The sequence below is a fragment of the Athene cunicularia genome, assembly GCF_003259725.1.
Source record: "Athene cunicularia isolate RWA chromosome 14 unlocalized genomic scaffold, athCun1 chr14_part2, whole genome shotgun sequence".
In the NCBI taxonomy this organism is placed as follows: Eukaryota; Metazoa; Chordata; class Aves; order Strigiformes; family Strigidae; genus Athene; species Athene cunicularia.
This window is the reverse complement of record NW_020799119.1, coordinates 876,121-892,804: the sequence shown is the minus strand read 5'-3', so window position 1 is coordinate 892,804 and position 16,684 is coordinate 876,121. Positions and strand designations below refer to the sequence as shown.

The following is a 16,684-nucleotide window of genomic DNA, read 5'->3' as shown; positions in this document are numbered from 1 at the left end:
GCACCAGCAGCGCTGCGACGTGCCGCGGGAGCTCCTGCCAGAGCCCTGCCCTGCCCCGCCACATCCCGCCGCGGCTCTCGCACTGCCACCGGCCTGAGCTGCCAGGGACAACGTCAACAGGTCCCGTTCCAAGGGTGGGCACTGCATCCCCACAGACGTTCCTCCTTCTGTACTTGAGAGTTTCCTCAAAGTTTCCAGCAAATCGGGGTTACAGTAAAGCGGCGCTGGGGTCAGCCCGTCCTGTGCCAGAGGCAGACGTGCAGCCCTGCCGCGGCTCACGGTGGCACGAGGAGATTAATCGCCGCGGCCAAGCTCCTTCCCCGCCACTGTCACAGCTGCGCCACCCTAACTGTGCTTGTTAAGCGAAGCGTCTTGCCTGCACTCGGTCGGGGCCACGGCCATTTCAGATAAGACAGAGCCTGGATCAATGCTCCGTGACAGGCGAGGCGCTCCCAGACAGCCTGCTCACGGGGTGTCTACAGAGCCCCGGGCCCTGATGGGGAGTGCGGCCCGGCCAGGAGAGCGTCCTCCCGGCGCTGAGTGACCCACCGTCCCCGGAGCGCTGCCCGGCCGCCGCCGCTCCTCTGCCTCGCCCTGCCCTCAGCCTCTGCGGGGAAGGCACCAGCCTCCTGGGGTAACGTGTTTGTGCTGCCAGGACGATAAGCCCCGACGCTGCCCTGGCCCTTCCGGAAGGGCCGTTATTTCTGACTCCCTGCCCTCCAAGAGGCTCTGCCACATTGGACTCGGTGGCTCTGCCCTCTCGCTGCTGTGCTTAGCACGGGACAAAGCCGCCTGCACATCTAACACTCAGGGCTTCACTGGCAATCCTGTTAGATGTTTCTGTGTTATCTGACCCATCACAAACACCTTGCTCTCAGGAAGAGACAGCTTTGCTGGCTCCAGCTAGCGATGCTCAGCTTAAATCTGGTCTCCACTGTCTGCTCATGCTGCATCCCAGCCAGCGCTGGGCTCAGGAGCCGCGGCTGCTCTGAGCACACATGCTGGCCACTGGGGCCACCAGAGACCCAGCAGGGCATGGACACCCTTCCCGAAAGCCACCGAAGCCCCAGGCACTGATGGTGACCCCGGTGCTGAGTGGCTGCAGAGCCGCTGGGTGCCCAGCGAAGGGCAGCCCCTCCCGGACCCAGCCTCTGCCCCATGCACACCCTGCGGGCCCGAGGAGCAGCAGCCAGCGGGGCCAGGGCCGGGAGGCCACCTCGGGCTTTTCCAGATGCCAGGTATCTGCTGTGCCCTCTGCAGCTGGCAGGGGTGGGCAGCACGGGCTGGAGGCAGCGGGACAACTTCCCGGCCTGGGGCGGAGCTCGGGGCAGAGCCGTCTCCGCCAGCTCCCACCTGCCCGGCCGCCCGGCGCCGTGGGGACGCGTTTCAGACCAAACGCATCTCCAGTTCTGGAGCGCTTGGGGACAAGCGGTGACGGATGGTGGTGGCGGCTGCCCTGGGCAACCTCAGGCTCGTGTGGAGAGACGTCTCCTTCCTGTCAGAGAAGAAAAAAGCCATAATCCTCCCTAACTGCTGCTGTGATTTTCTTATCCATCACAGTGGCAGCTTATATCTACCTGCCCAGGACCTGTCACTGTGCCGGCAGCGGATGAGGAGAGGTGGGGCAGCTGGCAGGAAAGCAGCACCCATGGGCACCCCCTGCTCCCATCGCTGCAGCTGGGCCAGCTGGGTCTTCCCTGCCCTGACCCCGTCCCTCAGCGCAGCCCCGGGAGGCTCCACGGCCCCAGCCCCAACAGCGACCGGGGCAGCAACCTGCGGCGAGCGCAGAGCCGCTGCGAGGAGCAAACCCTCCGCCGGCGACGGATCCGCCCCGCGCAGCCCAGTCACCAGTTACGCCTCCTACACATCTCCTCTCTATTTACAGACATAAATCCTCGGCGCAGCACAAGAAAAGGTTCAGCTTTGCCAGCCAGACTTGTAAACCACTTTACAGTAGCCCACGACTCTGACACAGACATTTTAAGTGGCACCATTCGTGTGCGGGAGCTGCGCCTGTGTCAGCAGTTGCCACGCGCGCCCCGTCCCGGCGCGGGTTTGGCTCCTCTCACCCCGCTGCCAGACCCCGGTGCTGCTGGGGGGGCTGAGGCCGCCCTGGCTCGGGACTCCCAGCCCACTCGGGTCTGCCCTGTGCTCCCGGGGACCTCGGGCCACGTCAGCAGGAGCAGCTCTGAGACGCTCCAGGGGCTTTCGCTCTGCCCAGGGAAGGGAAACAGCAACTTTTGAAAAGTCAATTAGCTCTCTGTCAATTAGCTTACGCTGAAGAAGGTAATTACCTTATCACTTAGAGTACTCCTGTGCTCCTGGAGAAGGCAAACACTCCTCCTCCCTGCCTGGCACAAACAATCCCTGCACTTAACTGCCAGGCTGGCCACGCCGTGGCCAGCGGGATGGTGGCCAGCGTGGCCCATCTCGGTGCCCCCGGCCACGGGCTGCCCCGGGCACAGCACCAACACGCCCCAACCCGCGCTCTCCCCGGCGGATCAGGCTTTCGGTGCTCACAACGATCAAGAAAAGAGCAAGAACCCGAACTGCAGTGACTCCGTGCCCTGCCTGCGGCAGCGGCACGAACTGGCCTGCGGGTGAAGGGGCTCACGGCAGCTCTGGTCGGGCCTGGGCACGGGCTGTGCCGAGCCTCTGGCTCCCGCGCCTGTTCTGCTCGTGCCCTGCTCGTTTCCCTCCTGCTTTTCTACAGATGCTTCTCCACAGCCGCCCCGGGCCGCTGCCCTGCAGCCGCAGGGTCAGGGGCTCTGGGTGAGGAGAGGGAGGGACGCGGCGGGCGCTGCCCGGCCCGGGGGGACGCAGCCCCCCGTCCTGGTCAGCAGTGCCAGGTGAGCTCTTCGCTGTTTGGCAAACGCCGCCGTTCCCCGCGGTGACGGCTTGGCCAACTCACTGCAGAGACGGCCCCAAGTTCATGAGCTCCATCTCCAGAGGAAGACATTCTCCTCACGGCGGGATTGCCTTGCAAAATCTGCAGCCAAGCAGCGTGTCACTGGCATGTCAGGATAGGAAGTCTCCATAAAAAATCTCCATAAAAAATAAAGTAAAATAAAAAGGTTCCACTGTAATCCTATTAATGCATCTCCACACAGGTTGGTGTCTTCTGAAGAACACTTCCCATTAAAGAAATCAATTTAGTATTCGGCTTTCTTCCTGTGGTGCATATTGAAGTGGGATTTGACAATGATGGAAAACAGATTTGTGTTAAATACTGCCAATAATGTCTCATAGCTCAAGGTTACAGCTTCTTGTGAGCGACAGACGCTCGTAATCCAACGTGTTGAAAATACTGCACTCCACTATCAATTATCTGGAGTTATTAGGTTTTAAAATAAACTGCACATCCGGACTTCAGGCCACACGTTTATTTTACATTTTCCCCGCAGTTGCTTCACACTGGTCTGGTCTTTCTGAGGTTTTCTGAGGCCGTCTGCCGCCAGCCCTTGCAAGGCGTGGGGCTGCTCTGCCGCACAGCTGGGTCCGGCTCCAGCCACAGACCCAGCCCGCGGCCCTGAAAACCCACGGGGTGCAGTCTGTGTCCTCGGTGCCCCTGGATCTCAGGCCCTGATGGAGCTCCAGACTTCGGAGACACTCACAGCAGACACGTATTTCTTGAGCCTCCTCTGTTCAGCTAAACACAAACTGCAGGTTTCAGACTCACCAGTTTGGTTGGTAATTTCAAACAACTGTTTTTCTTCCTTGGTTTCTCAGAAGCCCACAGCAAAACAGTTTGCTTTGTGTCCTAAATCCTGGCTTTGATGCTTGACAAAAGCTTTCTTTTCTTTGATAAACAGAAATGAAGCTAAACATTAATGGATCCTTTTCTTCTCACTTGAGAAGGCAGGGGAGCCTTGCAGGGGAGTCAGGAGACCTTTCGGAGCATCTTTGTATTTTGAGGCTGCAGAAGCATCAGCCGAGCCAGCGCCTGCCCCTGTGAGCTCCCTCTGCCACGGGGATGCCCGGGCAGAAGCACGAAGCGACGTCGATCTGGTGCCAGCATCGCGTGTCGGCTGCCCAGGGGTGGTTTCAGCGGTGCCACAGGGAAAAACGGGACAATCTGGGAAAGGCAGGAGAGGCTGGATGTCAGCCCCTGCCTGGGGATGCACAGTGTCTGCAGGGGAGGTACTGCCGAGCGCCAGGGAGCAGAAACAGCCAGAGCTGGGGAACAGACAGGACTGGGAGGTTCGTCTGACAGGTGGGACGTGCAGAACGCACGCGCCTGGGCAGCGGGGCCAGGGAAAGCAGAGCCCTGCGCCCTCCCTGCTGGGCACCTTCCCAGTCATTTTTTACCCCAACCTGCAAGTTGGTAAAGCCATACAGAGCCCTGTCCCCTGCACTTTTGAAGCAGTGTTCCCTGGGACACGGAGTCTGTGGCCTGAGTCCTTATGGCCACCACTTCGCCCAAGCAACGGCAGCGACACCGACCAGCTGCGGGAGAGACTACAGGGGCCAGCAGGAGGCTCGAGCTAGCCCAGCCTGGCTACGAGGTGATCACAAATCGGGGCACGGCGCATCTTTTGCAGACCACAAAGACATTGACTGGTCCTACAAACCCCAGGGTAACTGAATATTCTTGATTCCTGTCTATCAGCACTTCATTAAGCAATTACAGATCTACAGACATTTCTCTTCCATAAAGTGTTCCTGCATCAATGGCAACAGCCTGCAAATATTCGAGAGGCATAAACAGAGTAATTAATCAGGGTGCTGTAATGGCAAGAAATTAACATAAGGAAAACACAGACTGAATATTGGAGAAAGTTTTCTGGCAGCAAACCATGTTAATCAGAGAACTGTCACCCCAGGGAAAGGGGGAAACTCCACAGCATGACACAGGTCAGAGATCCCTGGCAAACATCCCAGAGGGAATGCACGGATGCTGGCTTGTGAGATGGACAGGATGACCCAATCTAGACTCGCTTTTCCTAATATCAATCACTGAGTGATTTCTAATGATGATTCACTGCTCTGGGTAACGGCACATTTGTTCACAGCTTGCCTGACAGGGCAGCGACGTACTCACCGAGGTCTCCCCCTGGGTGAGAGCATTTGCTACCCGGGTCTCTCCATGCTGGGCTGGGCTTTGCAGCAGGTTATCCCCTGGCCGCAGGTCATTCCTTCGCAGCGCTGTGCCCACGCCGTCGCCCTGCGCTCCCCGGGCGGGCAGGAGCAGCCCCGAGCGGGCCGGGGGCTGTTTGCGCACGGGCAGCTGCCTGCCTGGCACGGGAACCAGCTGTGCCGGGTCCTAGGGGCTGCCAGTCCCACAGAATAAAACCAGTTTAATCGTTTGGATGGCTCTGTGCGCGTGTTAATATTCGGGGCAGAAAGAGTGGTAAGTGCAGTTCTACAGAGGAAATACAGCTGCAGCCCTGCCCCGGAGCCCCCAGGAAGCGCGGCGGCACAGGGCTGGTTCCAGGCAAACCGCGTCTGCCTGGCAGCTACCCGGAGCACCCCGCAGCTCCGCGCCAGAGACCCACACCTGCACAGCAGGAACGCCGGGCTCCAGCCAGCCCCGGGAAGGGCAAAACCTGCAAGGTGAAGGAACGCAAATAACCCAAGCCACCGACTGTATTTTTACAGCTGCCTTCCCAGAAATCTGGGCACACGACAGTGAGTGCCGTACCTGCACTGCCCTCCTCAGAGACCCTGGAGACACACGGAGCCCCAGTGCCGAGCGCCCAGGGCCCCCCCGGCCTTCCCGGCACCCCGCAGACGCTGCTGTCCTGCGGTGCCCCTGCGCGGGAGAGCCAGAGCCCCGCTCCCAGGGGTGCTCCGCAACCACGCGAACCAGAGGAGCTCTCTAGAGCTGCGGCAAAGGAATTAATCCAAAGCGTTGGGACATTCAGCAGCTGCCGGCTGCTCCCTCCACGCCTCCAGAGGCTGCGCCCTACCCGTCGTGACGCTGGAGGTCGAGAACAGAGCTGACACCAGCTGATTTTACAGCACGTGCCAGTAACTCGGCGCAGCGACAAGCATCGCTGCCAGAGCCGGGGAGTGCTCCCAGGCGCGGTGGGGCAAGGTTACCTCCACCTGCCCTCACGGGGAGGCGGCGGCTTGTAGGACGCGTCCCCTCGAACACTGACAGATCGTTTGCTCTGCGCGTCCTGTTGCAAACAGATGTCTCTGTGCAACAGAGCAGCCACCCGAATGCTAAAGCAGTTTGTTCCCGGTGCTCCATAAAGATGTTATATTTGTTCCCAGAAGTTAATCTTTAAAGATTTCTAGAGCGATCAATAACCAGGGGACGTATGCAGAGCAGTCTGGATGCAGGAGCACCTCCCGGCGCATCAAGCACAGCGCAGTGGCCGTCCCCCAGCGTGGGATGGGGGGGCACCGCAGCACTGGAGGGCTTGGGGGACTGGGACGCTGAGCCCCAAGACACCGGGGGCTCTTGGCACAGAGCGGGGGCCGTCAGGCAGCGCTAAGCCAGGCTGCGGCAGTGGGGGCTCCCAGGGCGCACCAAGTCCTGCCGGCACGAGACCGGAGCCGGGGGCTCACCGAGCCCCACCCGCACTGGGGCTCCCGCGCGCCTGCCGTGAGCACAGGCTCTGGGCACGCAGACGTCTGCGAGGAGCGAGGGGAAGTTTAGTTTAGAGTAGCGGGGAGAGGAGGGTTCACTGCCAGGAAATTGGAAAACCGCTTCATTTGCGTTGGGCGAACAGCGCGGTGCTGGGCGCCGCGTGCCCGTTCCCGCAGCCCACGTGGCGCGTCCCGGTCCCGCAGTGACCGCTGGACAGCCTGGTGCCTTCGCAGGCACAGGTCATGCCTCGCCACCCCCAGAGCCCCCCAGGTGCTGCGCTCGGGCCCTGCTCTCCTCTCGGGAAGGAGCCGGCTCAGCCTGGGGGGGGGCCAGGCGCTGCCTCAGCGGGCACTTGCCCCGGGGACCACTGCGGACCACGCTTCAGCACGTGGCACTGGAAGAAAGCCCAGATGTGAGCGTTTGGGGAAAACACCCCGGGCCCCAGCAAACCCCCTTCCACCCTCTGAGACGAATTTCCATATTCATGAGTCTTATCACTCCCCTCAAGCTGCTGTGTGAACGCAAGCAATTCAAAAAGCAGCACCATACAAAGGCAGATTTTGAAGCCATTGGGGAATCAGTAATATAGTTTCTCAAAGCCTCACTTGCCCTGCACCCGTCCTGCCTGATTTAAGCCTGTGTTCCAGCACTGCTAGTCCCAAGGTGGTGACTCAGTCCCAGCAAGGCCGCTGCAGGTCCAACGTCCCTCGTGGCACCAGGGGTGGCTCCTTGCTGGGGGAGGGTGGGAGCGGGCTCCTGGTCGAGCGCTGGAGCAGAGCTGGGACAAGCCAGTGGGTTGCCAGATGGATGCTGTGACCAGCCACCAGCCGCTGCAATCAGCCGGCCGGCAGATGCCCTGCCTGGGCAGCGCTCCCGGGCCCGCGGCGGCCACGCAGCCTTTGGCCGCTTTCAGCCCAGTGTTGCATTTAGCATTTTATTAAAGAGAGCCATTAACATTTGAAAAAACATTCCAGACTTTGTCAGTGCTTATCCTTGTCTGACTCCACAAAGCTTGTTCGGGCTTTTATCTCCCGCAGACTAGATTACACTAATGCCTCGCAGCTCCAGCTCCCGAGGACTGATTACCAAGTGCTGCAGCCCCGTGGCCACGTCAGCCCAGCGCCTCTCCCTGGGGCTGGTCCCTGGCCGTTCTGCCTCTTGGAAAGTCTGGAAAGAAGAGTGCTCGTGCTCCGGGTCGCCAGCTTCGATGAGCGCTCTGCGCCGTCAGCGCTCCTGGTGCCCCCATCGCCCGGGCACCGAGCGGCGCCAGGCTCCGGCGTGGCTGCGCCCAGCAGTGCCCAGGCTGTCCCTGCCCGCGGCCACGCACGTCTGGGAAGGCTCCACTGGCTGGGGTGAAACTGGGGAGCAGGAGAACTGGGGAACCGGGGCGCTGCTGGCGAAACCCACACGCCTCTGCTCCCCGTGCTGCCGTCCCCCTTCCCACCGCACGCCGGCTCCGCGCAGACCCTGCTGCTCTCCCTGCGCTGCTCTGCTGCAGGCCAAATTAATTGTTTCTAATAACCCATCTTTAAGTTACAGAACCAGGCAGGGGCCAGCTGATTTGAGGGCTCTCACGCCATTAGCCCTACTGCAGCCAGCGGTGGGCCAGGCAAAGCCCTCACTGCACCCCTGTGACCGGCTGGGACGGGGCCCCGCAGCCCCCTTCCTCTGCTGGGGGGGCTTTCACAGCCGAGCATCTTGGGCACCCCTCTGGGCCTGGGGAGAGCCGAAGGGGCTCCCACATGCCTGATCACAAGCCTCAGCTCTGGGAGACCAGGAGCAAACACCTCATCTGGTCCATGCCAGTGACGGAGGAGATGTCCCAGGCAGCAGGGAGATGGAGACGTCTGGTCAGGGCCTGCAGCCCCTGCCTGGGGAAGGTGCAGTGATAACACACGCTAGGGAAAGAAAGTGAAATAATAACCAGCGCTGCTTAATGCTGGGGAGTTTCCCAGGGGCAGCTACAGGCACCAGGGTTTGCAGAGCCAGATTTGCAGATGCTGGGACAAGGGACGCACCACGGGGGGAGAGGCTGAAGCACCTGGGTAGGATTTGCCCTACCCTGCCCGGGGTATCTCACCTTCATCAGCCTGAGCCCGGGGAGGGGAAGCAGAACCACTCACAGGCAGCAGCAGGTTCATTTCAGCACGCTGCAGGCAGCGCCTCTACGCCTGCCTGGCTCCCCCCACAACTTATCTGGACTCTTCCCAGATGGCTTTTATCTTTAAACTACCGTACAGCAATACAAAAAAGACAACAATAATTTAAGATCCTCTTTGAGTGCAGGCTAATACCAATTCACTCCGTTTGCCGAAGGATGGTACTTTCCCTTCTTTATATAGCCTCTGTGATTTTTTCAGCATATGCAGATAATCTCATGCTCCTCATAAACGCAGCCATAAACTTCCCTCCCTCTGCCCCCTCGGAAGTGCATAAAACCTGCAGGATAACCAGCATCACCCCAGGAGGCCTCTCTGAGGAGGCAACAGCTAAAACGGGGCAGCAGCAGCCAGGCAGGTCTTGGGGGAAGCCCCCAGAAACTGGCCCCATCACTCGCCTCTTCACAAGCCTGAGCGGAGCGGCGAGGGCAAGGGGCAAGCGCAAGGCCGGGGAGCCTGAACTTCCCTACGCGAAGGATCCTCTCCACCGCCGCGGGTGTACCCACCACGCTCCCGGCTGGCTTCAAACCAGGTGCTGCTCTCCCTCGGAGCCCGCCCGGAGCCAGCGGACACCTCTGGGGGCTGTCTGGGAGTCCTGCCCACGGAGCGGCCAGGAAAGGTTGTCTTCTCCTGAGAGATTTTGGACATGAAAAGCTCTTCCCGTACGGATGAAAGATCAACATCTCCGTGAATTATTTGGGGTCTGTAGAAAGGCAGCCTTCCCAGATTTCAGCCCTATTAGTTCTGGGTTGGTTTTTTTTGTTTCACATGCTAGATCTGAATTAATTAAGCCTTCAAATTCTGACTCATTTTCAAACCTGTTCACTAGAGCAGCTGAAAGAAGGTGTTCTGTCAACAATGGAACTTCCCCCCAAACACTTTAAAATCTGAAGGTTTATCAGAATCAACTTTAGTTTGCAAACTGTTTAGGTTTTGACTTAGCAGCTTTTTTTTTTGTGGCAAAAAGAACGGTTAAGAAACGCTCCCAGGCATCTCTGCTGCAGATTCTGGGAGAGCAAAGGGGGCTGGCACAGATCTCTGATCCTCAGCCAATTTCTCCAGCACCGGATTATAAGCATCCTTCTTCCTCTTGCTGGAGTGCAGACAAAAACTGCATGTTCCTGTAAAAGCCTCCAGCCCTAAAGAAGACAAAATGGTGTAATGTTTAACAGAGCACGGTCTGCTGGCCATGGCTCTGCGTCCCCGGGGTTATGCGTGGGCTGCCTGGGCCACTGCTGGCCCCCATCACCCCCAGGTAGCCCTGGTGTGGAAGACACCTCCAGCTGGGAGGCGGGGAGATGCCACCACGGGCATCTGGGGGCGTCGTCCCCAGGGAGCAAGTCGACCTTTCCGTGTGGGCGAATTAACGGAAGCCCCTTCCCTGGCAGCAGAAGCCTCCCGTCTTTCCGCCGGCTGCTCTTTCCCAATTCTTCACTGAGAAGGAAAACAAGCACTTGCACCTTCCCTCGGCCTCTGTGGATCTACCGAAGCTGGACATCCCCCCCGCCGGGAAAGGTGCCGAGGCGCCGGGCGCCTGGTCAGCGCCGGCCGGGGCTCCCCGTGCCTGGCCGCTTGGGACAGGGAGGTGTAAGGTTCTTCAGGTCCTGTCCGCGGCCCAGGATCTGTAGGCTGGGTGCTGCATGCACAGCTCCTTCAGCAAACATCTCCCAGTTTGCTCCCCACCGAGAAGCAGCATCTAGTTTTGCCAGGAGTCGTCTTGCTCATTACAGGTGCCTCCATCCTGCAGATGACAAATCGCTCCCTGAATGTGCGGGCTGCGCAGCGTGTCTCTGGTTGAGTTGCGATTTCGCCCAGAACCACATCCCCAAGAGTTATTATCGGTTTCATTAGATTAATGATTGCAGAACCACCAGCAGCATAGCAGATGAGGCATTTACTTTTGCATTCGCGTACAGTAGCAACCAGTTGCATGGTTTTGCTTAAATCAGGACAAGAGACTGACTGGAGACTGACACACTGAAGCGTGATTTCTTGCTGGCTTTAGCAGCAAGGAGACAGATTTATGATGCTTAAAAAATACCGACTGGACTGCGAAACGGACAGAAATCTTTCTGCTCTGTGCATAACCACACACAAAACTTTAACCCCTTGCATACTACAAACTTCTTCCCAGTCTATTCCCAGATTAGACTGATGGTAGAACCCCCCCTAATACAATGGGGTGGGGAAAGCAAATTAGAAAACATCCTCTCACTGCCTAGTCTGTCATCTGTGCTGCTAATAGTCATGAGTAGACCACATGGCGGGCATGCTGAGATAAAAGGAAGCTAAGAGATTGTTTGTACCGTTAATACATCTCATGATAAATGATGTGTAAAGTTTTACTGCAAGGCCTGTGAGCAGGGAACACCAGCTGAGGGAATGCCAGGCTGGGGGAAGGACCGAAAGGCAAACCTGGGGAGGCTGGGGAAGGGCTGGGAGCAGCCGGCGCCCGGAAAAGAGAGGCAGAGAAGGTTTCACGCCATCTCCTCCAGGGCCATGTGATACCCCAAAGCCATGGGATGCTGGATCTGATGGGGCCAGACGAGGGAGGTTGGGGCATCACAGCCACGCTGGGAGGTGAAGTTGAAGACTCCTGCGATAGCCGAAATGCTGAGGCAGCCAAGGTCAATCCTTTGCTCTTTGCAGGCTTTCTCGCTTTAACTTTCTGCATTTTTTTCTATGCTATGACCCAGTGTTAAATGGAGTAAAGTTACTTTTCATCCTGAAGCCGTCCCTGAGGTTTCTGGGCCCTCCTTGCCCCTGGGAGCAGAGTTCTATTAAAGAGGTGGCACCCTGGGAGTGGCGGGGCTGTTCGGAGCAGAGCTGCAGGGTCCGTGGCCAGGGGCTGTGTCTGCAGGAGGTGCCGGGGGGGTCCCGGACCACTCGCACTGCGACCCCCGGGGCACCGTCCTTTGGAAACCGCCTGGCTTCTCCTTAGCCAGGTCTACACAGCTCAGGGCTGTTAGTGGTGTCTGCTGAGGTCTCCCCGGCGCAGCAGCTGTGTAACAGCACGAGAGCTGCCGGCACAGCCTGCACTTTCCGTGCTCGCTCAGGCCAACTCTTCTGGTGCTTTGTCCTGGGCTCGTGGCTGCCGGGAAGCAAACGGTGGGACACCGAGCCCCAGTGCCCCGGTGCGCTGGAGCGAGCTGATCTCCATGCCTCCGTCCGGAGCCTGTGCTTGAGCCTCTCAGCACCACTCCAGGATCAAACCTGAGGGTCCCTGGGAAGCTGCCACCCACCTACATCTGCTTCTCCGTGCTGCATGTACCAGCACGAGCTCCTGCTGTGCGGATCCTGATGCTGGCGGGGATCCGTGACTGGCAACACTGCGAGCCCCTCTCCTCAGCTGGGGCTTTGTGAGATTCCCCAGGCAGAGGATTAATGCCATGGCTATCTCATAAATGCCATGCGAACATGAAGAGAATTGAGCAAATGATAAAATGGAGATGAATTTTTGGGAGCAGAGAGATTGAATAAAGAAGGCATCAAAACATGCAGTTTATGCACAGGAAAGATATATCTTGGCAAGGACTAATATTTTATGTGGTGCAAATAACTCAATAGTAACAGACATGCACATGCAAAAGCGTGGTATTAGGAAGAAAGTCCCGGTTTCCCCCGCTTCTCCTCGGAGCACCTGACAAGCCCATTGAACACCGTCCTCCTCCCCGCCCTTCCCCTTCGCCAGGGGCTCTCCTCGCCCCGCTGGAGCCTGCCGTGTCGAGGCGGGGTCGTGGCTCCGGCTCTCGGGTGCGGGGCAGCACTTTCTCCCGATGACACGGAGCCAAGGCCGTGCGCAGGATTGGGGCGCAGGAGCACGCAAGCCCACGCTCCCCGTCGCGCCTGGGGCGGCCTCGGCCCCTGCTCCCGCCTGCCGCAGGCGTTTCCCTCCACACGGGGGATGCTCTTCAGCTCAGCAGCGTTCACCGTGACGCTCGGGGGGCTGCCGTATATCGAGGCTCTTCGGGTCCGCCCCGGGGCAGACAACATGCCTGGGGACTTCTGAGGACCGTGGCCTGGACGGCGGGAGCCAGCCCGCGGCGTGACGGGGAGCCGGGGCCCCTGTGCCGCTCACCTTCTCGTCGGGAAAGGACTCTGCCACCAGGCAATCAGGACGCCTTTCAGAAAGTGTGCTTTAGCAGGCTCCCGGCGTGCTTCTGTGCCAGACCATCTGTCTGTGCTCCCCATCTCTCCTTGCCACAGCCAGAGATTTGCACAATCGAGCACATTTAACTGTCACTGGAATCTTCCTACCTGGCGCGAGGGCTGTAAGCCTTATCTGCATTTAGGAATTGTGCTAAGCCAGCAGATCTCCTGCATATTTGCTCTTTGAAACCACGCTATGAAAAGCTCTGGCAGGAGGGCCACATAAAGGGAAAGCCCTACATCTCCAGCCTACAGATAAAGCTTTGCACCATACAAGACATTTCGATATTTTATGCTCCAATTTGGCATTGCTCCAGAAGAGCTGAGTTATCTTAAGCTTCGTAAATGCAGAGCTAAAGCATTAGCAGGGGAGTTGTTCCGAAGTCAAGGGTTAGAGGCGCACAGCAAAGAGGGTCCTTACGGGGCACCCTCCCCCTGGCTTTGGGGGATGAGTGCAGGAGCACAGCCCCCGCCCCGGGGAAGCCGCACCACGCTCACCAGCGCTAAGCCTGCCGAAGGGCTTACTGAAAAACTACAGCAAATCAGCTCATCCAAGCTCCTAAGTGCCCAAAAGCATCAAAAAGTAAAAATGTATTTTAAGTTCTGGTGATTAATTAGGATGATGGATGGGGACACAAAGCTGGTGATGGCGCTTCCTTCGCACAGATGCAGGAGCTGCTCCGAGCGGAGGATCCGACATGTCCAGAACAAGATGCTGCTCTGGATGGTCATGGCTCGCGCAGCCACGGAGGACGGCAGGACGCGAGACCGCGGCCACCCAAAACCTGCCGGGGGCTCCTGCCCGCGGCGGCACAGCCAGAAAGGCGCGAGTGAATCAGATCTGCGTGCGTGCCCACCCTTGGTTGCCCATTTTTGCAGGAGCGGATGGTAGGAGCTGAACAGCTAAAATAGGCGGTCTTGAAATAATCTTGAAGGAGAGAAGCGAGGCAGCTGCTCAAAGGCTTGTGCCAGCCTGGAGCTGAATGTCGCTCAGGAAAAGGTGCCGCAGCAAAGGAGACCCTGCGTCTGATCAGGAAGCTCAGTCAAGAGCTGGAGCGTTTAAACAGCAATAGCAAAGGAACTGGGAAACAGAAAACAGGAAAGAGCAAACGGCTTTTAAACAGTGGAAATGTTCTGCTATGGAGGAGGAGGAGGGCTGAAGAGGGAGGATTAGCCAGCTATAAATACAAGCAGCACTGAGTTAAAAGGCTAATTAGAATAGCAAAAAGAAATACAGCAGCACATTTCAGAGACTATTTCAACTAACAAAGAGTTTTTCAAATCTGTTTGCAGGAGCGAATATGAAAGAGAAAATTGGATCCCTATGAAATGATCTCAAGAATTGGAGGAGGAAGAAGGTAATGGCAGATCTCTTAAACAGCTCCTCGAGCTCCCTGACATCTTCATCTGCTGCAAAGGTAGAGGGAAAGACGACAGGCCTCAGTGTTCACGTCTAGGGAGGAGAAAAGAGCCGGTAACAAAGGACGGGTTTGTGAAGAGATGGGGCACAAAGGGAAAGGCCGGGCATTCCTCCCCGGGCAGCCCGGAGAGAAGCAAGAAATCAATTTATTTCAGGTTGAACTGGAAGGGCCTGAGCCCCAGGGTGCTGACGGTCCCATGACGCCGGGTGCAGGGCAGGCGCTGCGTCTCCCCGCTGCCACCCCCGAGCTGGCCCGGACGGCTCCGGGGGGCTGCGAGTCCCTGCGGCCGCACAAGAGGCGGCTCCCGGGGTGTCGGAGGCGGCACAGAGCAAAACCACGCTCTGTGGAAGTGAATCATCGAGCCCTGGGTGATTTATTACCTCAGCACATGCCAGAAATGGCTTTTAGCTTCCCCAAAGGCTGGAACAGATGGTCCCCAAGTTCCTAACCTATCAATACATACATGCACACACATGTACATACACGTACACACGTGTCTATAAACATACACTGCCGCAGCGCCGCGAGCTGCCCCGGGCCCCAGCACACCCCGTGCCGCGGGGCCACGGCCGCTCTGCCACCCTCACCAGCGCGGGTTTCCTGCCAAAAGTTGTGATTGATCGTCCTGCAGCCCCTCCGAGACTCAGGGCGACGCCGGAGCGGCGGCGAGGAAGGACGTGTCTCTCTGTTGCCCGTAACACCCTGATTTCCCCACTCTTTGGGACACAGGCGCATTGCAGCCCGACGGAGAGCGGAGAGGGTTTGTCCCACAGATCTGCTGGGCAGAGGCAGCACAGAAAACGGAGACTGTCACCAGGGCAGGGGCCAGTTTGGATGCACACGCTCCATCTGGGTCCGGGCTGCAGCACGAGGGGGTCGTCCAGGTCCCTCTGCAGCTGGAGAGGAGGGACCGGACCCCAGACCTCCCACCCAGGTAAGCAGCTGAGGATCAGCGGGAGGACTTTTGTTCTTCATCCCTTCATGATATCACTGGCGGCTGCTGTGACCAGAGCCAGGGTCAGGATGACATCAGGCCGTTAATGGGACAAAAGGGTGACAAGTGGGGATGATTCAAGAACCAGGGCGGGGCCGGAGGGTGGAGGTGGTCAGAAGGAGCAGACGCTCCGTCTCCTCCCTGGCAGGCAGCGGGAGCTGGCGGTGACCCCGCGCATGGCAGCGCGCAGACAGGGACGGCACGAGGGCTGGGAAAGGGCTGCCGGGCTGGGAACCTTCTGAAATGAGACTAATTGCATTGTCTAGCAAATCGTAACAGCAGCGATGATACTCTGCTCTTCTCCAAGGATGCAGAGTGGCTTTATGAGCACTAATTAACTCAGACTCGTACAACGCGGCAGCGAGGCAGGTGCAATTAGATCCACGGAGAGGGGCCGTGGTAGCGCGGGGCGGCACACGCAGCCCGGGAGATCCCGCAGTACCCCAGGGGCTACGGCCCTCCCCGGGGGCGATCACAGCCCAGGAGTTCCCGCTCCCAGGGCTCTACTAATTCCCCATCCCAGCTCCCTGCACGCTCACATCCATATTCATCATCACTGCCTAGAACAAACATAAGGCAAAACCACGAGGAGTAGTTTTGCTGATGAACAGCCACCAGCTGCAGCCCTCTGTCCTGCCCGGGTCCAGCTGAGTCCGTCTGTCCTCCCGACCTCCCCGCTGTGCCTGTTCCTCTGCTCCTGCCTGGCCCCCCGCAGGGCCCTGCAGCTCCCCATCAGACTGGTCGCAGCATGCGGTGTGTGCTGGGTGCGAGGCAGCCTCCCCCAGCTAGGACACAGAGCGGGGTCCTGGGCGCTCGGCGCTGCGCCCCTGCCCTCTCCCCACTCGCAGCCACGCGACCCCAGCCAGCGAGGCGCCCACACGGAGCAATCTGGGGTGCGGAGCAGGGGGGAGAGGAGCAGAAAAATTCACAGACGTGCACCTCAAATGAAATATTTTTAAGTGAGTTCCCATGAGGTGCCAGCAGCTCTTTAATATGATGCTGCCTTTGCTGGGTGATCCTGCCTTCGCTCCAGCTGGTGAGGAGAGCGGCTGCCAGCTGCCCGCAGGAAAGGGAAGGCAGCAAAGTCCCCTCTCGCCTGGAAAACCTGCGCTGGCTCATCCTCGAGCACCGCTCTTGACTCTACAAAAGAACAGCCTCTTGCAGCGGGTAGCAGGGTGGCAGCAGGACCGTCAGCAGCAAACGTGTGAGGCCAGGGACGGCTGCCGTGTCCCCAGCAGGGAGTGGAGCGCCCAGCCACAAGGTGCAGAGGGTTTTGCTCCGAAATGAAGAGCTTTGTTGTTCTCAAAAGGGTGGAACTGGCTGTAGCCTCCTGCATCGCACCACCCCGCCAGCCCTGCCCCTGGGCATCGCGCCCGTCCTCCAGCGGCCAGCGGCGGGCGCAGCCCCACAGCGGCGCTGCTCC

General features: G+C 58.8%; 1 protein-coding gene across 1 annotated transcript in view; it reads right to left on the bottom strand.

The window, feature by feature from the left end:
- Positions 1-12,888, bottom strand: part of LOC113485921 (heparan sulfate glucosamine 3-O-sulfotransferase 4-like) — a 36,797-nt gene extending 23,909 nt beyond the window's left edge. Inside the window, exon 1 of the mRNA XM_026859370.1 lies at positions 12,776-12,888. Within this exon, the coding sequence (XP_026715171.1) occupies positions 12,776-12,888 (113 nt within the window). The remainder of the gene's footprint in view (positions 1-12,775) is intronic.
- Positions 12,889-16,684: the final 3,796 nt, after the last annotated feature.